The 27,598-nt window shown below is 37.3% G+C and overlaps 1 protein-coding gene across 5 annotated transcripts in view; it reads left to right on the forward strand.

The window, feature by feature from the left end:
* The window catches only part of Parg (poly(ADP-ribose) glycohydrolase), a 105,382-nt gene that overhangs the window by 596 nt on the left and 77,188 nt on the right, over positions 1-27,598 (forward strand). For 3 of the 5 annotated variants that reach the window (XM_055612330.1, XM_055612335.1, XM_055612336.1), the window contains exons 2-7: positions 8,397-8,463; positions 9,263-10,225; positions 11,001-11,184; positions 15,861-15,983; positions 16,107-16,190; positions 20,013-20,087. In XM_055612330.1, the coding sequence (XP_055468305.1) occupies positions 8,397-8,463; positions 9,263-10,225; positions 11,001-11,184; positions 15,861-15,983; positions 16,107-16,190; positions 20,013-20,087 (1,496 nt within the window). The remainder of the gene's footprint in view (positions 1-8,396; positions 8,464-9,262; positions 10,226-11,000; positions 11,185-15,860; positions 15,984-16,106; positions 16,191-20,012; positions 20,088-27,598) is intronic. The other 2 variants (XM_055612333.1, XM_055612334.1) reach the window with 2 other exon arrangements.

Below are 27,598 nucleotides of genomic sequence, written 5' to 3' on the forward strand. Positions count from 1 at the left end.
CACTCTGATGCCCTCTTGTTTAGTCACTAGATGTCATTCGTCGGAGAGAGAGGCTGCAGTTTTTCTAGTGGCATGTGTGGTGTGGAAAGCTGATGGACAGTTGCTAACCAGGTGGATCTCACCTGTTCAGTGTCCTCAGCTTGGATAGAAATTGTCTTATTTAGGAAGTCTAGTTGTGTTTATGAAGCAGAAGGGCGCCTCACTTTCCAGAAGATGTAAACAAAGGTGTTGGAGTTTACCCAGCCAGGTGCTGGCTTCCCAGAATGCAGAGCTGTTAGTCTTATCTTGCTGGCATTGTACTTGTCCCTGGCATACAATGTTGAACACTTGGTCTCTGCCTTCATACTTTGGAATTTCTACGGGGAGATAAACAACAGGCCAAGTCAAACCTGTGTCACAAAGAGTAATGGATTTTCTTGTTCGTGAAGGAGACCTTGTTTTGGTAGGGGTTAAGTGTACTTAACCTAGTTATGAGATCAAAGATAGTACTCCAGAAGATTTGGTACTTACTATGGTACTGGAGAAGAACGAGAAAGAGGTGTTTTCGGAAGTGCAGCTGGTGCATAGAATAAATGGTGGAATAGGGAGAGATGGGTTGCAGAGAAATGGGAAAAAGTCATCCTACTGCACTGAAGTATAGACAGTGCTGTGGACATTACTAAAGATTTTGAACTTATGTTTTCAGGGCTGTGAGAGGCCGTTAAAGGATGTTCAGTGTGGGGCTGGAGAGATGGCTCAGAGATTAAGAGGACTGTCTGCTCTTCCAGAGGTCCCGAGTTCAATTCCCAGCAACCACATGGTTGTTCACAACCATCTATACTAGGAATGTGATGCCCTCTTCTGGCCTGCAGGTGCAGATAGAGCAGTCAAATATGTCTACGTAACTAAATCTTTTAAAAAGCAGAGAGTGGTGCATGCTTAAAAAAAAAAAAAGGATGTTTAGTGTGTGTGTGTGGTAGAGGAAGGATGACATGACTTAAACTTGTTTTTTGAACCATCTGTGTGGTTGGTTGGTGTGTAGAAAATGGAAAAGAAAAACTGATTGAAACCCCAGGACTAAAGTAGTTGGTCTGGATGGAAGATGATTTGCACTTAGACTCTGATGCAGGCAGTAGGAAACAGAAGTGGATGGATTTTAGAGAGAATGCTGTCCTTTTGTACCTCCGAAGAAGTACATTTATTCTAGAGAAATTATTTGAGAAGATCTTGGCATAAAAATAATAATGCAAGCCAGGCAATGGTGGTACATACCTTTGATCCCAGCACTTGGAGGCAGAGGCAGGCAGATCCCTTATGAGTTTGAGGTCATCCCTGTCTACAAACTGAGCCCATGATACCCAGGACTTTTGTTGCACAGAGAAACCCTGTCTTGAACCCCCCCCCCCCCCCCCAGTTATTATTATGGAAGCTGTAAGTGTGGTTTAGAGTGTGCAAGTATTTAGAGAAAGTAAAATAATCAAGGACAGAGCCTTTAGGAACACCAGCATTTTAGAGGAGGTCTGAGAAAAATGCTCAGTGAGTATGAGGAAAGCCTAGCATGTGTTCTTTCACCCAGGGCCAAGAGAATTAATTGCTCCACAGTGTAAGAGGCTGGGCAGATTAGGGCAAATGGTGTATGCTAGTCTGTCTTGGGACCTCTGGGAGCAGACTTGAAGCAAGTTCTTTTTCTGCTTCTGCTTCTGCTGCTTCTTTTTCTTTTTTCTTTTTTCTTTTGAGACAAGGAAAAAAGTTCTGGCTAGTCTGGAGCTCTGCCTGTCTCTGCCTCATAAATACAAAAATCAAAGGTACTTAATCAGGTACAATCCTGCCTCTGGTTTGTCCCAGGTCTTGAAATAATAGGATGTGCAGTGTAAATAAAGGGGGGTGGGTATATTAATGTAGGTGGAAGGAGCAGCATGTCTGGAACATGGGGTTACAGAAGACTTAGGCGAGTGTTACTGTGGACAAACTTAAGTGCCATGTAAAGGAATTCAAACTTTATTCTGTATTTAATGGGCCTCCTAGAAGCTTTTAAGCAAAGCAAAAGAATACTTAATGTTTTGGAAAAATGGGTTAAGACTTTTTAAACTTTAGGCCACTGTTTACATATTTTTCTGTAAGTTTACAGTAATATCTGTAATTTTTTACATATGCCATATTTATGACTGAAAAATTTCATGGAATAACATGCTTACTATGTATAATATGTTAATACATTCTTATATTATCTAGTCTTTTGTTTTTAAAAAACTGCTTATCGTTTTTAGTTTATAAAACGTTGGATCAAATAAAATCCAGAGAATCCACTTTCAGGAAATATAGAACAGCTACCCAATAAGTAAAGTACTTAAGGATATAAGGAAGGGATGGATGTTAAATTTAGGATGTGGATTTCAGAGAACTTGCTATAAAGGAGTAGGAACTGAACTACAGATAATGTCTCTGAATTCTGTTACTAGATAACCTGTGGTCCTACTAACTTTATTTGCATGGTTGCTGGGAACAGTTGGGAATACTAACCTTTTCTCATTAGTTGGACCCTAAGTTTTCTGCAAAAGAGAAATCATGTTAATATTCACATTGGTGGTGTTTTTTGTTTACCTGCCACAGAGCACCAGTGAGCAGAATGTTCAGTGTCTATTTTTTCTTTTTAAGTTATTTATTTACTTTGTATCTCAGTCACAGCTTTCCCTCCCTCCTCCTGGTCCCTCCCTCTTACCTCCCCTGCCGCCTACCCCTCATCCCCTCTCTTCAGAAAGGGGAGGCCTCCTATGGATATCAACCAATAGGTGGGACATATTGTGGGTGTAAGGTTTTGTGGCTGGGTTGGTGTCCCAATCCCTCATTGCAAGTCTTGCCTGGCTACAGAAGATGCCCAGTTCAGGACCCATATCCCCCATTGTTAGGAGTCTTAGCTAGGGTCACCCTCGTAGCTCCTGGGAGTTTCCATTGTCCTAGGTTTCTAACTCTTACCGGAGATGCTCTCTCCCAATCCGGTTGCCTCTCCCAGTACTCTCTCCCTCAATCATTCCCATCCCCAACTCCTCTGCCACACAGTCCTGTTGTAGTAATTAAAAATGAGGGTATGGTTGGCTATATGTTATTATTTATTTTTATCCCTGTAATTATTGTGGTGGTATTATTTAATCCACTATCACAATTAATAAGACACAGACACCTGTTAGATTTTATAATTGCCTTATTATCTTGGGCTGTGCTGTCTCAGTAACCTCACCATTCACCTCCCAGCCCCCATCCATTGCCATCTGTCATAACCATCCTTATCAGAGCTACCTACCATCCATAATTTTATAAACACTTGCTTATATTTTCGGTGGATGGTGTTTTCTCCATCCATTCCATTTAGATTTTCCAGTTTTGTGGAATACACATTTTTGAAGTAAGACCTAATAACTTTTTGGATTTCTTCAGTGTCTCTTGTTATGTCCCCCATTACAATTTTGATTTTGTTAAATTGGATATTCTCTTTCTGTCTTTTAGTTAGTTTGGCTAACTAAACTCTTGTTGATTTTTCTCAAGGAACCAACTCTTTGTTTCATTGATTCTTGTGTTCTCTTTGTTTCTATTTTACTGATTTCAGCTCTGAGTTTGATTATTTCTTGCCATCTACTCCTCTTGAGTGTGTTTGGTTCTTTTTGTTCTGGAGCTTGCAAATGTGTTGTTAAGTATGAGATCTCACTAATTTCTTTATAAAGGTGCATAGTCCTGTGAACTTTCCTCTTAGCACTGCTTTTGTTGTGTCTCATAAGTTTGGGTATGTTGTGCATTCATTTTCGTTGAATTCTAGAAGGTCTTTAATTTTTTTTCTTTATTTCTTTTTTGACCCAGTAGTCATTGAGTAGAGAATTGTTCAGTTTCCATGAATGTTTGTAGGCTTTCCGTTTTTTTTTTCCCCTCTGTTTTTGTTGAAGTCCATCTTTAATCTGTGGTGGTCTGATAAGGGGGTTATTTCAGTTTTCTTGTATCTGTTGAAACTTGCTTTGTGACTGAGTATATAGTCAGTTTTGGAGAAAGTTCCATGAGATGCTGAGAAGAAGGTGTATTCTTTTTTGTTTGGGTGAAATGTTCTGTAGATAACTGTTAAGTCCATTTGAGACATAACATCTGTTAATTCTATTTCTTTGTTTAGTTTCTGTTTGAATGACCTGTCCATTTGTGTGTGTGGACATGCTATTAAATGTGTGGGGTTTGATTTGTGATTTAATCTTTAGTAATGCTTCTTTATGAATGTGGAGCATAGATGCTCAGAATTGAGAGCTCATCTTGGTGGCCTTTTCCTTTGATGAGTATGAAGTGTCCTTCATCTCTTGATTAATTTTGTTTTATAAGTCTATTTTGTTAGGTATTAGAATGGACTTCAACTTCCTTCTTGGATCTGTTTGCTTGGAAAATCTTTTTTTTAGGTCTTTACTTTGAGGTAATGTCTATCTTTGTTGCTAAGATGTGTTTGTTGTATGTAGCAGACCCTGTTTTCGTGTCCTTTCAGATAGTTTCTGTCTTTTTATTGGGGAATTGAGTCCATTGATGTTGAGAGATATTAAAGACCAGTTATTGTTAATTCCTTTTATTTTCATGGTGCTGATAGTGTGTGTGTGTATGTTTGTGTGTGTGGGCGTGCACACTTCTTTTGGTTTTGCTGTTGTGAGTTTTTTTTTTGTTTTTTTTTTTTTTTTTTTTTTTTTACTTTTCTGTGTTTTAAAGACCAGTTATTCCTTTTATTTTCATGGTTGTGGTAGTGTGTGTATTTGTGTGTGCGTGCATGTGCACATTTCTTTTGGTTTTGCTGTTGTGAGTTTTTTTTTTATTTTCTGTGTTTTCTTGTGTGTAGTTAACCTCCTTGGGTTGGAGTTTTTCTTCTAGTATCTTCTGTAGGGCTGGATTTGTGGATATATATTGTTTAAATTTAGTTTTGTCATGGAATATCTTGTTTACTTCATGTACAGTGATTTCAAGTTTTGCTGGTTATAGTAGTCTGGGCTGGCATCTGTGGTCTCTTGGAGACTGCAAGACATCTTCTCAGGCCCTTCTGGCTTTTAGAGTTTCTGTTAAGTCAGGTATAATTCTAGGTGTGCCTTTATGTGTTACTTGGCCTTTTTCCCTTACAGCTTTTAATATTCCTTCTTTGTACCCTTAATGTTTCGATTATTACGTAGTAGGAGGATTTTCTTTTTTGGTTCAATTTATTTGATGTTCTGAAAGCTTTTTGTATGTGTATAGTCATCTCTTTCTTTAGGCTAGGGAAATTTCCTTCTATGATTTTGTTGAAAATATTTTCTGGGCCTTTGAGCTCTTGTTCTTCTTCTATTCCTATTATTCTTAAGTTTGGTCTTTTCATAGTGTCAGAAATTTTTTGAATGTTTTGTGTCAGAAACTTTTTAGATTTAACATTTCTTTGACGGATGTATCAGTTTCTTGTATCTTCTGTGCCTGAAGTTCTTTCTTCTATCTCTTGTATTCTGTTGGTAATGCTTGGGTCTATATTTTCTGTTCTCTTCCTTAGGTTTTCTATCTCCAGAATTTCCTCAGTTGTGTTTTCTTTATTGATTCTATTTTCATTTTCAGGTCTTGAACAGTTTTATTCATTTCCTTCACCTATTTGATTGAATTTTCCTGTATTTTTTAAGGGTTTTATTAATTTCCTCTTTCAAGGCCTCTATCATCTTCATAAGATTGGATTTAAGGTTATTTTTATGTGCTTCAACTGTGTTAGGATATCCAGAGCTTGTTGTAGTAGACTAGATAGGCTCTGCTGGTGCCATACTGCCCTGCGTCTTCCTGATTGTGTTCTTAAACTGGCTTTTAGACAGCTGGGTTTTGTGGTTATTATGGGTTTAGATGCAGATCTCTGAGTTTATATTTGTTGAATGGATGTTTTTTCTGCTTGGTTTCTGTTTTCTATCTGTCTTCTAGCCTGAGTGGCCTGGGGTTCTGGTGACTAGCAAGTCTTCAGGTACTGTAAGGTGTCTCCCTGGGTTTTTTGTGGTCTGCATGGCCTCAGGGGTTTTGGATGCTAACCTTGCCTCTAGTTTCCCTAGTACCAGTGTGGCCTTAATATTCTTAATATTGCTACTTAGAGAATAGTTGACAGTGTTTAAGATTTAATACTATAATAGACACATTTAATTCATGTCCAGTATATCAAGAATTGCAAGTATATATATTTTAATGGTCATAAAATGTGACTTGCATTTATTTGCGTTGCATCACCCACTACTGAGCTAATCATTTTTATGTTTGTTGCTGGTCATATGCATTCAGTCAATTCCTTGACATCTCAAATTTAGTGTCTGCAGAATCAACCTAACCATATTTCCCCCATACCTAAATCTCCTATTTCCCATATTTCTGCTAAGTGTTATGATCATTCAGGTCTTTCAAGCTTCAAGCTTGAAATCTGTAATGACTGTACTCAATTTTACTCATCTCATAAGGAGTTATTTTGTGCCTCAGCTAGTAATTCTTAAATCTAATATGTTATATATATAATATATATAATATATTGAAAAATGGCAGGAGCTGAAATTATATATATATATATATGTATAATATAATTTATATATATAAAGATTCTAAATTATGGGCTGGAGAGATGGCTCAGAGGTTAAGAGCACTGTCTGCCCTTCCAGAAGTCCCGAGTTCAATTCCTAGCAACCACATGGTGGCTCACAATCATCTATAATGAGATCTGGAGCTCTCTTCTGGAGTGCAGGGGTACAGGCAGACACAACGTTGTAGACATTAAAAAAAAGAAAAGATTGTGAATTAGTAGGTGTGGGCATGGTCCTGGGATTCATTTATTGCTAGCCTTGTTGTGATCCAGGTGGTTGAGAGCTGCCCTAGACCAGTAGGTTTTTACTGGTTTCTGTTGGTAAGCACTCAGCTTGCCTCCAGGTTATCCATCATGATGACTATGGTCTTCTGAGCTTTGAATTCTGAAATCATGGCTCTAGGTGTGACTTCTGATCTTTTTGTACTTTTTGTACTTCTATGGTCATTCAAGATACTCTGTATAATATGTACTTAGATGACCTTTGAATTATATATTTTTTTATTCCTTTCTAAGTATTTCTTTGCCATTGGTACCTTGCTTACGATTGTCCTTTTAGGTCACTGACTGACTGAGTTTTCAAGGCAGAGTTCTAGCACTACCTCTTTCAAGAAATCTTAGCTGATTATTACTAGGCTTTCTTTTCTTAAAGTAATTTTTTCCCCCCAGGAAATACCTTAGTTCCTGATCAAAACCCATTTTTTTTTTGGGATTTTTTTTTTAATTTTATTTTTTTCTCATCAGTTACATTTTATTAACTCTGTATCCCAGCCTTGTCCCGATCCCTCATTCCCTCCCAGTCCCTCCCTCCCTCCCTCATCTCCACCGTGCCCCTTGCCAAGTCCACTGATAGGGGGGACCTCCTCCCCATTCATCTGATCCTGTTTTATCAGGTATCTTCAGGACTGGCTGCAAAGCTCTCCTCTGTGGCCTAACAGGACTGCTCCTCCCTTGGGGGGTGGGGAGGCCAAAGAGCCAGTCATTGAGTTCCTGTTAGAAATAGTCCTTGTTCCCCTCACTATGGTAAACCAATTGGTTACTGAGCTACCACAGGCTACATCTGAGCAGAGGTTCTAGGTTACATTCATACATGGTCCTTGGTTGCATGTCAGTCTCAGAAAAGACCCTGTGCCCAGATATATTTGGTCCTTGTGGAGCTCCTATCCTTTCCTCATCAGACTAACTCCCCTTCTTTCATATGATTCCCTGTACTCTGCCAAAGGTTTGGTCATGAGTCTTTGCTTTGAAAACACTGCTAGTTAGAGTCTTTCAAATGCGCTCAGTAGACTCCTGTCAATGTTCAATGCGCATCCCCTCTGTCTTTCTAAACGAGGATTGATCATCTTACCCCATGTCCGCTCTCTTGATTATCTTTTTTAGGTGTATAGATTTCATTATGTCAAAACCCATTTTAATAATAATTAAGGACTAGTCTTTTCTGAGCATCTACTATAGAGTGTCCCAATCCCTTATATCAGTTATTGATCATGTAAACTTCCCATTAACCCCATGAAAGATGCTGGTAATGTACATACTTTGTAGGTGAGGAGTATGAGTCAGAGAAAAGTGTTCTTTTACACAGCCACAAAGAAAGCCACTGAAGTAGGCAGGATTTCAGTACAGATGTTCTGAGTCTGAAGCCTGTGCTCTTAAAACTCTTTAGGGAGCCACTTTCAACCCTATACATACTCATTGTGCCTGCCTTATCTTTTAATAATTGAAGTTGGAAAGAGTAGCTATTCTTTGTTTAACAAAGACCTTATATGTTTATAGGCTATGTATGTTTTCTATTTGAAAGAATTTATATGTATATATATTTACTTTTCAATTTTAAATTTTTTTTTTATAGTTTTCAAACAAAAGTCTATTACCACCTGGATGGACTCTAAAGGAACCAAGAAAGCTGAATCAGAAAGGTATAAAGACATTTCTATATGGAGAAATGAATAGCACATTGGTGGGGTTGTTTTATCTTGCTTCTTTTTTGTTTTAAATTTCTTTTTGTCTTTTTTTTTCCATGTACCTTAATTAACTTTTTAACATTTAACTCTTTTAAGTTAATAATTATTTTAGTTTTTTTATATAGAGAGACCTTCATTTATTTGTGAGATAAAGAGATGAGAAGAAAGTACTTTCTGACTTTAAGATACTTATGTACAGTAGTGGTTACAAACACAAAACATATTACTGCTTTGTGAGATAAATCTATCAGTGAAGCCATGAGCAAGTACAGGTATGACTGCTGACTAGCATACAGAGGGAACAAGTCACCCGCTTTGCCTCAGTCTTGAAGGACGAAAGTATGAGACGGGTAACCTTAAGGGTTTTTGTTGTTGTTGTGTTTTGTTTTGCTTTTTTGTTTTTTTTTTTGAGACAGGGTCTCTCTGTGTAGCCCTGGCTGACCTGGAGCTCATGCTGTAGACTAGTCTGGCTTTGAACTCACAGAGATACACCTGCCTTTGCCTTCCGAGTGCTAGGATTAAAGATGTGTGCCACCACCACCCGACAACCTTAAGATTTGAAGGAAAGGTAGGTGTTTACCAGGCACACAATGGGAAGTGCATTTTGGGTGCAAGTGCACAAGTGCAGGGCAGTGGAACAGTCCACTGTGTGTTCAGGGTATCACAAGAGGAGACTCTTCACTACAGTGTTCAATAGTTTTATCACTGTAATTTTTATAATAAATTGGTTTTAGTTCTTTCTGTTCTTTTACAGTAAAGAAAACAACAACATAAGGATAGATGCCACAATGAGTTCTGTGCACAAAGATAACTTTTTCCAACATAAGGTGGAAAAATTAGAAAATGTTTCTCAGCTAAATCTTGATAAATCACCCACTGAAAGGAGCACACAGTATTTGAACCAACAGCAGACTGCAAGTACACGCAAGTGTCAAAATGAAGGGAAGCATGTAGAACAGCTTTTGGCAAGTGAGCCTCCAACAATGACTCAGGTACCAAAGCTGCTTAGTAATGCTAACATTGATCAGTCAACCAAAACTGATGACCACAGTGACACAGATAATGAAGAAGATAGAGACAATCAACATTTTCTTACACCTACAAAGGTTGCAAACACAAAGCAAACAGTGAGAGATGAGCAGTCCAGAAGCTACTGTAAGTGTAGCAGGTCTTGCCATGCCATGAAAGACTGTACAGGTTGTCAACAGGAGGAGGCGGATGTGGTACCAGAGAGTCCTTTATCAGATGTTGGTGCCGAGGACATTGGAATTGGACCAAAAAATGACAACAAATTGACTAGACAAGAAAGTAGCCTAGGTGATTCGCCTCCATTTGAGAAAGAAAGTGAACCGGAGTCACCAATGGATGTAGACAATTCGAAAAACAGTTGTCAAGATTCAGAAGCAGATGAAGAAACAAGTCCAGGCTTTGATGAACAAGAAGATACTTCCTCCCAAACAGCAAATAAACTTCCAAGTTGCCAAGCAAGAGAAGCTGACAGCGATCTTAGAAAACGGTATTTGACAAAGGGAAGTGAAATTAGATTGCATTTCCAATTTGAAGGAGAGAGCAATGCTGGGACCAGTGATTTAAACACCAAGCCACCTGGAAACACTGCTAGCTTTAATGTAGAATGTAGAAGTTCCAAGCAGCATGGAAAAAAGGATTCTAAAATCACAGATCATTTCATGAGAATTCCCAGGTCAGAGGACAGAAGGTAACCCTCTCACCTCCTAATTAGGAGTATCCCTCCCTAGCATGAAAATTGTTTTTTTAATTTTGTAGGGGGAATTAAGAAGGTAATTATTTATAGTAAATTAGTTATATTTTTATTAACTATTTATGCCAACCTAAAATTAAGTCTAGATTTCAAAGTATAAATTCTAAAAGGCTGAAAGCAGAAAACAAGGTTTGATGTGTATTGGCTGTCAGTTTTAGTTTCATGAACTTTCTTATGGAGTTTATCAACATTTTTAGAAAATGAAAATATTTGGTCAACTGTAGCTGTTATTTACCATCTATGTAGGCTTTTTTATACAACACTGTTTCCAATAGGCAAACAGTTAATACTGTATTTTATAAATGAGAAAACTGAGACCTGGGTTAGAAATGTCACTGAAACCCTATAACTAGGATCTTTTCCTGTGTATTTAAATATAAGCCTTGTGCTTTTGCTGTTATTCTGTAAGTAATTTTAAACCCTGCTCAGCGTTCTAAAATATGTTTTGTAGCTTATGATCCTAAGTTTACTGACTCAGCGGTCTGTGACTTGTTTCTGTTTTCAAAGGTTATTTATATGTTTAGAAGTTTCCTCTCTAAGCTATTAGAAAGAAACCCGCTCTGGCGTTTTAATATAAGCTTTTTAAATCTTCCCTATAAAGCATACAAGCTTGGCGCACTTTAGACAGTAACATTCTTCAGAAGTTTTGTATATATGTATCTAAGAAAAACAGTAAATAGTTTGTGACTGAATATATTTGTCTTGACCTTAGAAAAGAACAATGTGAAGTCAGACATCAAAGAACAGAAAGGAAGATTCCTAAATACGTTCCGCCTAACCTTCCTCTAGATAAGAAGTGGCTGGGAACGCCTATTGAGGAAATGAGGAAAATGCCTTGGTGTGGGACCCATTTGCCTCTCTTAAGACCATCTGCAAATCACACAGTAACTATTCGGGTAACTATTACCTCTTACCCAGGAACAACAGTTTTTCTTTTCATTTCTTTTCTTTCCAGTTAATTGTACTTTTTAACTACCTACTACATGTTAGGTATTGTTATTTTGTAAGATAAAGAGTTCAAAGTTGTTTTAAGAGTCAGTACATTCTCTATCTTTGCTTTTTTTCTTAGATCCTTCTGGTTTTTCATTACCACCTCACAGGTATTCAGACTCAGCACATCTAAAACCAGTGTTCCTTTTGTTTTGTTTTGCTTTTTCAAGACAGGATTTCTCTCTGTAGCCCTGGCTGCCTGGAACTTGATCTGTAGACCAGGCCCTTAAACTCAGAAAGATTTGCCTACCTATGCCTCCTGAGTGCAGAGATTAAAGGCTTGTGCCGAAATGCCCAGCTACAAGTTCATTTTTTGTTAAGTTGTGGTAAAATATTCAAAGCCAGACTGTGGAAAAAATCCAGATGTTCAACTAAGGAATGGATCAGAAGTTGTGGTACATTTACATAATAGAATACTACTCAGCAATTAAAAGCAAGGAAATCATGAAATTTGCAGGCAAATGGATGAAACTAGAAAAGATCATTCTCAGTAAGGTAATTCAGAAGCAGAAAGACACACATGGTATATACTTCCTTATAAGTGGATATTAGACATATACAATAGGATAAACATACTAAGTTAAAAAAACAAGGAGGACCCTAGGGAAGATGCTCAATCCTCATTCAGAAGGGCAAACGGGATAGACATTAGAAACAGGAGAAGACAGGGAACGGGACAGGAGCTCCACAAGAAGAGCAGCAGAACCAAAAATTCTGGGCCCAGGAGACTTTGCAGAGACCAATACTCCAACCAAGGATCATGCATGGAGATGACATAGAACCCCTGCTCAGATGTAGCCCATGGCAGCTCAATGTCCAAGTGGGTTTCCTAGTAAGAGAAACAGGGCCTGTTTCTGATATAAACTCAGTGGCTTGGCTCTTTGATCACCTCCCCTTGGGGACAGGGGTGCAGCCTTACCAGGCCACATAGGAAGACAATGCAGCCATTCCTGATGAGACCTGATAGGCTAAGGTTGGATAGTAGGGGAGAAGGACCTCTGCTATCAGTGGAGTAGGGGAGGGAGGGTAATACAGCCAGGATACAAAGTGAATAAATTGTAATAAATAATAAAAATTAAAAAAAAGAGAGAGAGAGAGAGAGAGATTGAAAAGAAAACAAAGTTTACCACTATAACCATTTTTTATGTATGTGATTTAGTGACAGTAAGTGTATCGACAATATTGAACAACCATCAACCATATCCATTTCTAGACTTTTTCATCTTCCCAACTGGAAATTCTATGTCTCTAAAGCAATATCTCTTCATTCGCTGCTTTCTATAGCTCTAAACACTCCATCTCATGACACACACACACCCCCGCACCTGCACCTTTGGTTTCCTCAGGTCTTCTCTGCAGCTTCGGCTTCATTGTCTTCATGCACCACCTGTCAGAGGAAGCTTGCAGGGGTTCTGATCTTGTCGCATACTGCTTGGCCTTCTACCTTCTGCTTTGAAATCTCAGGAGAAACCTCCACCATGACACTAAAACTTTCATGGTGCATGGCATGTAAAGTCAAAATCATGGACAATGTTGAAGTCTGTTGCAGGTGAGAGCTGTATGGGAGTCCTCTGAATTAAAGCGGCTTTGAATCCTCTGACAATGTGGGAAAACAGTTTCCTGGTAACCTTGTGCAGGCAACAACTTCAGCTCTCTTCTCCACTGACTGTCTTGGAAAATCTTTCAAATAAACCTTCTATATTTTATTTTCATAATCTTTGAGCCTGTGGTAGGTGAGATCTTAGCTGGGTAAGGCCTAACAGTTTTTGATAAGCCCCTCAGGTATCTTTCTTATTGTCCGCGTACAATGTACTTGGCCTTTTTTTAGTGCTGATACTCATTTTAGCAATACTTTCCTTTCCCCAACCTTATATGTGCCTTCCCCCCCCCCCCCAACTATTAGCTTTTCAGGTCTTTTTGTTCTTTAGTCTTACTATAAATCTGGTTAAAAGCAACCAGCAGTACTCATGCTGTAGCCTTATTTTTCTGTTGCCTTAAAACTTTTTTTTATCATTTGATAAATTAGTCTTGTCATTTTAAAACTCAACTGCAGAGAAAGACTTAAGATGGATAAAATATAGACAAGTCATTTGCCAGAATGACACCCAAATGGCTTCTAGTCTGCTTCACAGTAGAATCCTTACTTTCAGATAATCTGAAACCTCATCAACATAGCCTTTATTGTCCACATTCCTATCAGCATTCTGGTGTTCTGAACTAGCAGCATCACCCACTAAGCCCTGTTTATAGCATTCTAAATTTTCTCTAGTTTGCTTCTCCAAACTGCCCATAAACCAATCCCAAAAGTTTCTCAACCATATCATGAGGTACCGCACAGTCTACTTCTTGGTACCATTTTTTTTTTTTTTTTTTTTTTTAATGGTCAGATTTCTATGACTGTGACAAAATACTTGAGATAATAAACTCATGGGAAGCAAGACTTATTTTGGCTCAGGGTTTGGAGACAATGATTGTTTTTTTCTTTTACTCTTGGCCTGTGGCTACATAGTACATTACAGCAAGAGAGCATGATGGAAGAGATTTCTTCATTTCTTGGCAGCCAGAAAGCAATGAGGAGAGAGGAAAAGGTCATACACTTCCTTCCGCTAACTAGGACTGGTCTCAAAGGTTCCTCCACCTTCCATAGTACCAGGCCCTGGGTGCTAAGCCTCTAATACATGTCTTTTTGTGTGCTGCTCCAGATTACAATGAACAGAAATACTATGTGATTTTTGTCCTTCCATCCCAGTTAGCTTCTCTTTCTTCCTTGAGTTCAGTTATGCTTCTGGAAGTCTTTCTCAGCTCACTTGATTGAATCTTTCTAGAACAGGTCTGTCTAATACCACATACCTCTTATTCATAGCATATTATACTTAAAATCATGTCATCAGTTTTCTGCACTGAGCTATGATACGTGATACCATTTGGGAGAACCTTGAAAACATTCTGATTAGTGAAGGCGATAGACTCAAAAACCTGCATGTTGTATGCTCCCATCTACTTGAAATACCTAGAATAGAGAAAATGAAAACCTTATGCTTTCATCAAAGACTTGCTTAATGCTTATTATAATAGCTTTGTGTATGTTTACATTGGCACATATATACACATGTATGTGTATGTCAGGTTCTATCTTAAATTTTCTGGTGAAAAAATTTAAATAGTTATTTCTCAGGAAATTTAATTTTAGTGAAGAAAGGTAAAACCTGTATTGGGGCTAGGGAGATGGCACAGTGTGTAAAGTGCTTCACCTAAGCATGAGGATCTCCAGCACTAACATAAAAATCGGGTGAGAGCTAGAGAGATAGCTTAGCAAGTAAAAACATTTGCTGCTCTTATAGATGACCTCAATTTCGTTCCTAGAAACAACACGGGGCAGCTTACAGCTACTTATAACTCCAGTTCTGGAGCATCTGACACTCTTATGCATGTGGCATATAGACACAGACATATGCACAAAAATAAATGTTAAAAAAATAAAAGCTGGGTGGGACTACTTACCTGTAATCCTAACAGGAAGCCTGGGAGTGGATACAGGAGGATCCTTGGGGCTTACTGGCCAGCCAATCTAGCCAAATCACTGAGCTCTGGGTTCAGCGAGAGACCTTTCTGTCTCAGAAATTAAGATTATGGTGGATGGCCTGTGAATTGGCTTAGCAGGTAAAGGTGCTTGCCCTGTAAGCCTGACAACGTGACTTTGAATCTCAAAATCAACATTTCTACACTCACTTTGGCACATATGTGCCCATATCATATATCACACACACAAAATAATTAGTAACGTTTTAAAGTAAGGTAGATAGCAATAGAGGAAGGCACTTAATATTGTTCTATGGCCTCTGGCTTTTACATGCATGTGTACCTACCTTCACATGCAATCTGTACACGTGAACAAATACACACACACACACACACACACACCAAAAAGAAAAACAAGGGTTGTTGAGTATTATAGTAGTCTATGAAACAACTATATTAACTGCCTGTTTAAAAGTTCCTAAAGTCATCACAGTGATGAAGAAAACAAAGTCTAGCTGTGAAGATGAATTCATATTTAAATCGATAAAGTAAGGAGATGATAACTGCTGTTCACTATTACAATAGAGGAGATAGTTTATATACAAGCATATAGCTATGATATGAAGGAATTTGCTCTGTTTCTGGACTTGCAAGTTTTCTGACTTGTATAAAAATGAATGGCATTTTGTTAAGAGCTTAGCCAAATATTCTAAAACTGGGGCTATTTTTAGAGATGATGTTATTCCAAAATATGGAGAGGAGTTTTACAGGGTGTCAGGATCTGGGGTTGAAGGAGTTAGGAAGAGGGAGATAGGAAGCTGTCAGTGGAAGTTTAGACAAACAGTGAGGAGGTGTCAAGGTCTCAGAATGCAGGTAAAAATTCACAAGATGTGTGATTGCTAGAGGTGAGGTGTGGCAGCAGCTGCAGAGGGATTGGGGAGGCTTCTTGGGAGCTGGGCTCCATCTTTATAGCATTTTCTTGGGCTGCTTTATTTGTATTGTTTTGTGGAAGGAATGCTTAATTTTTATGGCTTACTGTTTTTCTATTTACATTGTATTTTAGGTAGACCTTCTGCGAGGAGGAGATGTTCCAAAACCTTTTCCAACACATTATAAAGATTTGTGGGATAACAAGCATGTTAAAATGCCTTGTTCTGAACAAAACTTGTACCCTGTGGAAGATGAGGTAAATATTAAACTGGAAGTATTTTAGTTCCTGGGTCATGGTTTAGCACATTTGGCTTTTTGAGTCTATGATGCAAAACAACTTAAAATGCTTTGATCTGGCCTTTTTTTTCCCCCCTGTAAGAATGGTGAGCGAACTGCAGGGAGTAGGTGGGAGCTCATTCAGACTGCACTTCTCAACAAATTCACACGACCCCAGAACCTGAAGGTATGTTCTTTTCGATCCTATATGTATATATCTCTTAGAGGTAGGTCTTTTTTTCCCTCCCTCAAAGGCATTTTTGATCATAATAGGTTAGAGCTGGGTGAAAACAATCTTCATATGCAATGTTTGTTTCCAGTCACTTATGAAGGCTCTTTAGAAAAATTCTTGGTTTCCATAGTGTCACTAGTAATAGAGTAGAAAAATTGAGAATTGTAAATTTTTTGCCCAGAGCCATATAGAATAATTTGGTGAACCAGCAATAGGACTTCAGTTTCTTGGTTCTTTGTCCAATTTCCTTCAGTTTAGGCCTCTTTTTTTATTTTAAAACGATCGTGCTTTTGCAATATGTTTAACATCAAGAAAGAATTATGATCGCAACGCTTTTTGCCTAAGGGAAACTGAGCCTGCCAATGATTAGAATATATATTAAATATTCTATTTTTATTGCTCTTATTACCTTAGGAGTTTAATTATTTATTAATCTTACATATGAACAATAATTTAAGTTTATACTTAAGAGTATAGGGTAATCATTAGATTTTTTTTCCCCCTAATGTCTACAGTATGCATGAACATGCATTTTTTTTAGAGAATTAACTAGCCAAAAAGCACAATACTTATGTAAAGTGGCGTAGCCATTTGTGCTTTATGGAAATTGAGTTAATTCCTTTCAGGGGCTTGACTAGTTATGGCTACTTTCTTGGGTTTCGTGTTTTTTTTACCAAACTAATTTTAAGCTTGTTACAGTTTCTGTGGTATTTTTTTCCTATTTTCTTTTCATGAAAAACATTGATTTGTGTCCAAGTATGTATTTTGAACATTTTATTTCTTTCAAATAAGATTTTTTTTTTGGTTTGTCTGTTTGTTTTGTTTTGTTTTTATCATCAGAACAGGGTAATCTGTCAGAATTCCTTATTTCAGCTTATAGTAATTTCTTTGTTCAATGAATGATATGTGAAATAAATAAATAAATATTAAGCCTTGTGATTGCTATAATCTTTCTGCTACTTGTTCATTCAGGGATAAATTTGGGAAGATCAGATATTCAGAGTTTAAAAGAGAAAGAGTATCATCAGTACTATTTCTGTTAATAGTATGCTGGAGAATTTGTACAGAAAGATCCTTATATTTATTATTGTGAGCTACAAAGAACTTGAGTAGTTGATAGCTAAGTACAAACCAACACCCAGCTTTCCTACTAAAGAACTCGTGGTAAACTGCTGTTGAGATTTGAATACTAGAGGACAATAAATCCAGTCAGCCCACTTATTAGCATTCCAAATGGGAAGATACCCATGTATCTTAATTCCTCATATTTGGATCTGAGCAGCTTAAAATAACTTCTGCGAGTCAGGCATGACAGCCTTGCTGTGTGGCTCAATCCCAGCAATCAAGTATGATATGCCATTTGCTGTGAGTTTAAGACTAGTGTGGGCTGCATAATGACTTTCAGGTTATCCTCAACTATAGTAGGAGACCCTGCCTCTAGAAAAAGAAAGAAAAAACATTGTGACAATAATTAAACATGTTGAGCTTTTTTCTTGCAGTTGTTCTTTAAACAGTAAAGTGTAACTACACATTGTCTACATTGATTTAGGAATGTGAGTAACCTAAGTATAAAGGGGGGTGTGCCTAATTATGGGCATACACTAGGCCACTTGTATAAGAGTTGCGCATGCTCAGATTTTGGTACCCTGAAGAGGGCTTGAGCCAGTCTTGCACAGATATCATGCAATAACTTTATTGGGTTAATCTAATTATAAAATGTGATGAAGGAATTAGGAAATAAGCAGTGCTTAAAATGTTTTTCTGCTTTGAGGAATCATATAAAAGCAATCTTTTGTGTTTAGTTTGATGGGTTTTGATATTTGTATCTACTGTTGAAGTCTCCCACAGTCAAGACACTTGCCATTTCTTTCATGCCCAAAGATTCTTCCTGCCCCTTTATAATTGCTTTTACGTTCTTCTCTGGCCTCAAGGGGAAAAAACCTGCTCCTTTTCCCACTATAGATCAGCTTATAATTTACTTGAGAGGAGTCTCATAATATGTGTGCTGTAGTGTTTGATTTAAATGACGATTTTTGAGAGTTACCTTTGTGATTAAATATATGCATATATCATTTGGCCGTTTATTTGTAGTCATTGCTGTTTACTGTGTCATTTTGAAACAGGCTACCAAGGATTAGAAGTCATTCTTTAACATTTTAATTCTTAACAAAAAATGCTACTTTATGGCTTGTGAGAGAAAAATAAAAGCTTTTACTTCTATACCTTGATTCTAAATAAATACAATTTTTGTAGGTTCAGGCTTTAATGTAGATACTTATTCATTGTGTGACAAAGTATTTTTTAGGAAGCTTTTTATAAGTTTTTTGTGATAAAGCAGTTTGGAACCTTTATGGTAATAACTAACACAGTGGTTTTCAGGCTTAATATATTCCTTTAGAAAAAAATTGAATTATCAATATAGTTGTTTATAAATTCTACTTATTAATTTATTAATGATATAAGATATGAACAGAGTAGATATTTTAAAAATTATATAAGAGCTAATTATAAATAATAGTTTCTTCTGCACAACTAATGGATTGCTTTATGCATAATTAACTGGAAACCCAGTGTATAGTGTTATTTACTTGGATTGTTAAAACTTACACCAGTAGATGGCATAGTTTGACTTGCCATTCTACATGAATATATAATTGGTGTCAACTGTGTGAACTACTAGACTTTGTACCACCATACAAAGATTTTTTTTTTCAGTTGTAGTTGATTTATGTTATAAAGTAATAGTGTGCTGACTTCTTTGGCTGTAAAATATTTCCACTGTGTAGGAAGTTTTGAGAAAACTATACATAGGTTTTCTGTACTAACAAGGTAATATTTTATAGTTTATAAATAGTTGATAGTAGGGCTTAGAGAGATGGATCAGTCAGTAAACTATTTGCCTTGCAAACGTGAGGACCCATGTAAAAAAGCTGAGTGTATCTTTAACTCCAGTACTTAGAGAGATGGAGACAGGCGGATCCCTAGAGCTCTTTGGCCAGCTAGTCTAGTCAGTCAGAGTGTTGTGCATCAATGAAAGGCCCTGTATCAAAAAATAAGGTGAAGAACAATTGAAAAAGACACTAAACGTGGACCTCTGGCTTCTACACTGATATGCATATACTTATACACTCACCCACAAGAACATACGAATATGTACAAGTATGTACACACACACACACACACACACATAGCTGAAAGTGAGGGGGGAAAGTACTATTTTTTACTCTAAGTCAGTATTCTTCAATTTTTTTTCTTTTAAACATTTTCTTCCCTTATTCACTCCCTAATGACATTTTAGTGCTACAAGTAGCTGTATGTCTCTTGTGTGTGAGAATACTTAAATGTATAAAGTATATATAACTGTGTAAGTGTAGTGATCTTATAAATGTATGTGTGTGCACACAGAGACAGACAATACAATATATATACATACAATATATATACATACAACATATGATGTCAACCACAAACCATTGTAATTTCTTTATTTTTTTTTTTATCCCCTAAGGTCTGATTTTTGTCCAGTTGGAGTACATTGTCCCCATTTAGAATGCATGCTTTAGGGTAATTATGTTTTTCTCCTGTTGCTTAACTCTCTAATCTAGTTTTTCTTATGTGAATAATAATTAGTGTTTATTCTGTTTGTCCAAAGCTACTAATGTGGAATAGCTAATGTCAGGACGAAGCTTGCTTTGTATTAAGAAATTTACTGGAAGTAATTTGCAAAAGAAAACTTACATGTGTATGTCATGAGATTTGTTTCTGTTTTTTCTATAGGATGCTATTCTGAAATACAATGTGGCATATTCTAAGAAATGGGACTTTACAGCTTTGGTTGATTTCTGGGATAAGGTAAAAGTGTGCTTCTTCGGTTGTAAAATGATATATTACTTTTTAAAAGGGTTTGAGAAAAGTGCATAGAACTTTTCATTACCAATAATATTTTATTTTATTTTAACAATTTTTCAAATGCTTGTTTTAGGTAGATAATTTGGGACTGAAATTGAATTTTGTTTAATTCCCTTGTTATACTAATTTTTTCTTATATTCTTCATACTGTTATCATCATTGTGAATGGATATATCTATTCCATGACTAGATTTGGTTTTTTTTTTTTTCCCCTCCCCTTTTGGATTTTCAGACAGTCTCACGTTTTAGCCTAGGCTTTCCTTGAACTACCAACAGCTCTACCTAGTTTCCTGAATGCTGGGATTAAAAATATGAGCTGCCAACAGGCACCATGACTTGATACATAAAAATCACTATAATGAAAATATGTAGGTTGCTAAATTTTACCTTTTTATCTATACTATATAATGTGTGTATGTGTAGTTACATAGTAGTAACATATTGTGTGAACATGTCTATGTATATATTCCCATAGTCAGGTTGTTTCTTTAGGTAACTCCAGAAATTAGATGTTTGGATGAAAAGACACGAACCGTGTAGCGCTTGCTACTGTGTATATGTGCTGTAAAGTAATTTTCCACAACTGCAGCCTCCTTCTGTGTGCTTAGTGAGGTAAGAGCACCACTTCAGAACAGCAGCATCTCCCTTTGTAAAAAAATGGCAGGAACTTTCTTTTAACATTGTATTTTAGAGTGGGGTATGGTGGAGCATGTTTACCATCCTAACACTAAAGAGGCTAAGGCCAGGGGATTGCACAGTTAGGACCAGCCTATATGTAAAGAGTCTAGTTGAACCTGAGCTATGCAATAGTGCACCAGAATTTGTTTAAGATGTTTGGATGGTTTTTTTCATTTAATTTTAATTAAAGTTGCTTTGAACTTTGTACTCACTTCTGCATGAACGTGAGTTTTTGTTACTTTGAGGTAAATATTCTGAAGTTCATTTGCTAAGATGTTTTTAAGTATAAACTACTAACCAGAGAGGCTACCCCCAAAAATGGCAATATACTTTTGCTAAGTAATTAAATTTCTGCTCAAGACTAGATACTTTTGTATATAATCTTTTAAAAATTATACATAATTTGAGTTGTTTGCATTTCTCATGCAACAACTTTTTGAATCTCTCGATTCAAAATTTTTGAATCTCTCAATTATTTATGCTTCGTTTGCTAATAGTAGAAAGAAAATTGTTCTTAAAACATTATCAAGTATCTTTAGTATTCTATAGTTTTGATTGTGTAAGAGAATAGTTGTTGAATTGTTGACCATGGGCTGTGTTGTTTCTTCATATTAGAGCCTTTTCCTCACTAGCTGTCTTTCAGGTAATTTTTTTTTTCTTTCTGGTTTTTCTGTGTGTAGCCCTGAATATCCTGGAATTATTCTGTAAAGCACGCAGGTCTCAAACTCACAGAGATCTGCTTGCCTCTGCCTCCCGAATGCTGGTATTAAAGGCATGCACCACCACCACCTGGCTAGGTAAATAATTTTGAGGTAATTAAGATCATTTTTATTGTTTCATTTCACAAATTAGTAGCTGTGATTTTGAGATGGGCTTCTTGGTCCAAGGTGACAAGTTTGTGTGAGCTGGGAATAGGCTAGCTCAGTCACATGTAATTTTCCTCTGTATATAGCTTGCCCCTGCCTCATTTTCTAAGCAACTGATAAGGTCCCTTCCACCTTTCTTTTAAAATTCTGTCTTTAGACTTAGATTTTCCTGCATACCCCTCCAAGCTGAGATGTCAACCCCCACATACTTCTTTTTATTTTTTATGACAGGTACTTTAATTTGGAACTTTTGGAACTCTCTTCACTTTATTTTGGCATCATCTAGCAATTTAAATCATTCCTGATAGAGACTTGAACATCTTGAGTTTTGTGTCTCCAGCAGCTCTTGGTGTAGTGCCATATATGTCTGTCAGGCACTCTAAATATTTATGGTCTTGACCTCAGCTATGACCAAGTAGTCAGGTTGGTTTTCAGGTTTATCAGTATAGGCAAATACTAGATGAAAGATGTTTAAGTTAGCAAAGAGTGAGATGTTGGTGATTTCTGTCATCAGTCTCTCTCCAAAACACACAGCACCCTCAAATACCTCTGAGATAGTGACATTTCTTACCTTCTGTCAGTTCATTTACTTCTTGTTAATATTGTTTATTGATTGGGTAGAGGTCTAAAATATGAAAATGCAATAGACATGATAGACATTGCGCTGCTATTTTTTTTGTCCCAGAAGTGTTTAATGGTCACAAACATTATTTGTAAGATTGCATGTTACACAATAGTGCTTTCAGATTTATTGTGTATCTGGATCATGGGAGCCTTGTTAGAGCATAGACTGCAGCCCACTGCTCTCCCCATCATTCCACCGTAGAGAGTTAGCCTGAGGGCTTAAACTGCACGCTTGTACCACAGGCTCTTTTGTGTGCAAGAAGTCAAATAGCCACTTTTATTACTCTATAGGAATGTTTTAAGGATCTAAACCAAGCATTCTATTTGAAGTCACTCTTCAGGTTGTAGAATGCCAATTTAGTGTTCTTTCTGAAAAATGATTATGTTCTAGGCACATTGAGGATTTTTTTTAAAGATTTATTTATTTTTTTTTATGTATGTGAGTACTCTATCTGCATGTATACCTGAAGAGGGCATCAGATTCTAGTATAGATGGTTGTGAGCTACCGTATGGTTGCTGGGAATTAAACTCAGGACCTCTGGAAGAGAAGACAGTGCTCTTAACTGCTGAGCCATCTCTCCAGTCCTTAATAAGGATTTTTAATGTTCATACTTAAAAATGAACAAATAAGTATGTTGGTTTCTAAACTTTGCATCATTGGCTTTTTTTCACAGAATAGATTTCCTAGCAATATAATTACTGAATCAAAGTATATTATAATTAAATGTAAAATGGCTGCACAGACTCATTTTGAACACTTGGTGACTTTGAGAGGTTGTGGAACCTTTTGGGTGTGGAGCCTGCCTGGCAGATTTAGGGTCATTGAGGTGGGGCTTACAGGCATGGAGAGGATAATGTTGTATTTTATGTCTCTAGTGCTATAACTGTGAGCCTTTCTCAGCCATTTATTCCCTGCCATGATAGACAATACCCTCTGAAACCACAAGCCAAATTAAATCTCTTAAGTTTTATCTTGTTAGTGTTTGAATGCAGTGTTGAAAAAGTATCATTGCTGCTATAAACCAGACTGTGGGGTTCATAGGCCTTTGGAATCATTTCTAGGAGAACTGAAGAAGAATTTGAAGTTGTGCATTAGAGAAAGAAGCCCTAGTGTGCTGTAAAACTGCTCTAATGGGACATTCTAGTGGTAGTGTGAAAGACCAGAATTCTGGTAGAAGTCCAGACAGGAAAAACTGTTAATGAGGTTATAGGGCGAAACAGGACGCATGTGGGAACTAGACTAAAGGCATTTTTGTTAGATTGAGGCAAAGCATTTGACCAGATTCTGTTGTTTCCTGAAAACTGAGTGAAGAAATTCAAAAGTAGTGGACTAAAGAAGTTTTGAGACAGCATAACCATTTCAGGTTGTGGTATGACTAATTATTGTTCAATGTGTTTAGTGAGATTCCTAATGAAATTTCAAAGCAAAACATGCAGCAGAAAGATGTTTTAAAATATATAGGGAAAGAGTGAATTGGGTGAAAGTTGTAGAAAATGGAATAATGGTAGAGTCTGTGTTATTAAAGCGTTGGTATAATTAAGGAGAGTTCGTACTGGGACAATAGGAAAGATGCCTTAAAGGCCTGACCCCAACTGTTGATGCTTCAGCTTATAAAAGTACAAATTCATTTCTAAGGAGAATTCTCAAACAAAGAGAAGTTTCTGGGCTTCCTACTTGAGCAGGATTCCTCAGCGCCTTATTTTCCCAGGTTCACTCAGGGAAATATTCAGATGCCTCTGCAGCTTCTGGTAGAAGAGGCCAGGCTACATTTTTAGCTAGTAGCAAAACTTAGTGTTTTCTACATGGAGCTGCTTTTACAAAGCATGCAGGATGCAAAAGGTAGAGGGTCATGGTGAGATATATGAAGGTTCCAGAAAGCCTATTGAGCCAGCAGCACGAAGCAATCAGATTTTCTGATGGAGGCCCTGAACAGCCTTTATGTAAAGCTGTAAAGTAAAACCCAAATTGTAGTGGAGGTATGTTGTTGATGTCAGGAATGCGGGACATCCATTTAGGAAGGCTATGGCATTGAGTGTGGTTCTAGAGTTGCTAGATTCGAAGCCTGCGCCCTGGTAGTACTGACAAACCATACCAAGCTCCAGAGAATAGAAATGATAAACAGCAAAAAAGGAGGTATATTCAGTATAACCACATCAGGAAGAGAAACTAATTGAAATTAAGTGACCTTTTGCCCCTTAAGAACATCTTCAGAGTCCTGCTATGAAGTTTAGGTTTAAGCAGATGTACAGAGGTCTGCATAATTAAGCAGTCTGGTTCGAGGTGTGGCGCCATCCACCACTGACCCATCATTCCAGTAGGCTCCAGAAGCTCTTGCAAGGTAGTTCCATAAGTCAGAGCTGAAATCTGGGTGACAAGTTCCTCCCAGACAACACCAGGCTTTTTTCTTCTTCTTCTTTCTTTCCCCTACCATGATATTCCTTGCAAATTTTCAATTCCTTGTGAATCATACTGTCAGTAGTTTAATAGCCAAAGAGTTGGATACGTATCTTTGTAGAATACGTTTATTCTCAGTGCCCTGGAAGACATTACAAGTGGAACCACCTACCAGAGAAGCCACAGGGCATCAGAGCTAAAGGGGCACGCTCATGTCATATGACCTCTGGTGCTGGGTGGAGAGCTGGAGGGTTTTCTCATGAAGCTTCAGCACGGAGCAAAGACTTTACGAACTGGGTTAGGGAGCAGTGGGTGTTCTAATAAGGAATTGGGCTATGAGCTTCCTGAATCCCAAGAGGTCGAGTGAGGCTCAATTTAAAGGCAGTGGGCTAGTTTGTTTGGCAAAGAAAATTTGAAGACAGGATAGCCTTCAGGTTAGTCTTATTCAAATCTGTGAGAAAGTAAAAAGTGGTTCAGAAAGAGAAGAAAAGTTGGGCATAGTGGCACACTCTTATAATCCCAGCACTCAGGGAGGTAGAAGCAAGTGGATCACTGTGAGTTTGAGGCCAGCCTGGTCTACAAAGCGAGTCCAGGACAACCAAGGCTACACAGAAAAACTCTATCTTAAAAAAAAAAAAAAAAAAAAGACCCTGGGATTATGGGAGGTGTCCCAGGAACAATAGAAATGCATTGTCGCTAAAGTTACTGGATTTAAAGAAAAGAAAAGAAAGAAAGAAATTAAAAGAAAGAAAAAAACGACATAGGGAAGTATTTCCCAGAGTCAACACACAAAAGCTACTGCAACAGTGCTTCAATGGGCCAGGCTTCCTCCCAAGATAGCAACAGAACTTGGTAGCATTGTCTTCTCAGGACTTTTTTTTTTTTTTAGAGATTTATTTATTATCTATACAACATTCTGCCTACACACAGATCTTACTATAGATGGTTATGAGCCACCATGTGATTACTGGGAATTGAACTTAGGACCTTTGGAAGAACAGCGAGTGCTCTTAACCTCTGAGCCATCTCTCCAGCCCAGGACTAGTTTTCTAAGCATGAAATATATAAGATTGGGGGCGGAGGCTGAGGTTCATAGAGTTATTCTGTGCCACAGTTTTAGAGAGCTCCTGAGGCCAGGCAGTGAGTGGCACGGTAGAAGTCTTGCAAGCCAGAGGAGGGTATCAGATTCCTTTGGAACTAGTGTTAGAAAGGATTGTGGGTGCTAGGAACCAAATACAGGTTCTCTGTGACAGCAGCAAGAGCTTTTAACTACCGGGTTGTCTCTTCAGTCCTTTTCTTAGAATTTTGTTTATTTGTACATATACTTATGTACGTTACTCATTTTTTAATGTGTTTGCTTGAAACAGGGTCTCACAGTGTAGTGCTAGATGTCCTGGAACTCACTATGTAGTCCAGGATAGCCTCCAACTCTCAGATCTGCTTGCTTCTACCTGAGTACTGGGATTAATGGCATGCACCACCATGCTAGGCTTTATATTATCCATTTTACATTAAATTTTGCATATAGTATGAATTATGGCCTCAGTTTTATTATTCTCTAAATAAAAAATATTTACTGTGCTGTATGAGTGTGCAGCAACACATCTACAAACACATAGAATGTGGAGGTCAGAGAAAAGCTTTTCTGAGTCAGTTCTCTTCTTCCATCTTGTAGGTTCTGAGAATGGAGCCCAGGTTATCAGGCTTTTGAAGTTTCTTTATTTGCTAAGCTGTTTTTCTAGCCTTCAGTTTATTATTTTCTATGTGAACATCAATTTCAAGTTAATTCTCATGTATTATAAGAAGTAGAAGTCCTGTTTCATTATTTTCATTATTAGTCAGTTGGCCAAACATCATTTGTTAGAAGCATGTTGTTTTGGTTCTCTTCTCAAAACCCAAGTTCCAATGTGTGTGGAAGTTTATCCTCGGCTTCAGTCTTGATTACTGTACCTTTGTAGTAAGTTTCACAGTCAGAAAGCATGCATCTTCTAACTTGGTTCTTTCTGCTGTTTATTTGACTTTGTTGAATCTTTTACATTTAGATATGAATTTGAGGATTAGGTTGTTAATTTATGCAAAAAGCAAGCTTCAGGGGCCAGTTTTTATAATCATGTTAGAATCCAAATTAATTGTGCCTTTTGGTAAATGCCAGTAGTTTCAGGGTTACTTTATTGAGCTTTTGACCTATGACAGCCATAAAGTAATAGATTCCTTATCCATTCCTCTGACAGGAAATTGGATATCTCAGTATCCTTGAATCTTAATGAACCAGACTGGTTTTTAGAGAGATTTAATTTCTGAAGCATTGAAGTTAATACTGATACAGTATTTGTCTTTGTCACTTAAGTTATTGAAAGTAACATTTGTGTCTTGTAATTTTCTTGGCTCTAAGTGGATATAGTGCTTAACTTCCTTAAAGTAATACTAAATTTGATACCTTGACATGTCAGTAAAAAAAAAAAAAAAAAAAAAGAAAGAAATCCCATTGGTACCTCTTTGGCCTTGCTGGGTAGTAATTATTTCATCCTTTCATTCTTTTTCCCCCCCTTCCTCTCATAATCAGAATGCTCAGCTAGGACTTCCTTCTTTATCTGGAGATCATGCCCCTAGTGTTCACAAAAGGGTCAGGGTGATACATAAATATAGCAAGTTTGTATAGGTTTAGTGTAGATCGTAAATATAAGGTGATTACTAAGGTGCTGATGATAGTTTTATAGTTCTTTAGGGAAAGAATTCATTTCCGTTTTTATTTACCTTGTCAACATGCAGAGGGTTAGAGGAACTTAAAACCAGATCAAATGCTTCCTTTCTTACTGCATTCAAGTCTTTGTGTGTGTGTATAATGTCTTAAATATTTATATTTGTCTTAGGTTATTATATCTCCATCTAA

This window comes from Psammomys obesus, unplaced genomic scaffold, assembly GCF_907164565.1.
Source record: "Psammomys obesus unplaced genomic scaffold, mPsaObe1.curated_primary_1811, whole genome shotgun sequence".
NCBI lineage: Eukaryota > Metazoa > Chordata > Mammalia > Rodentia > Muridae > Psammomys > Psammomys obesus.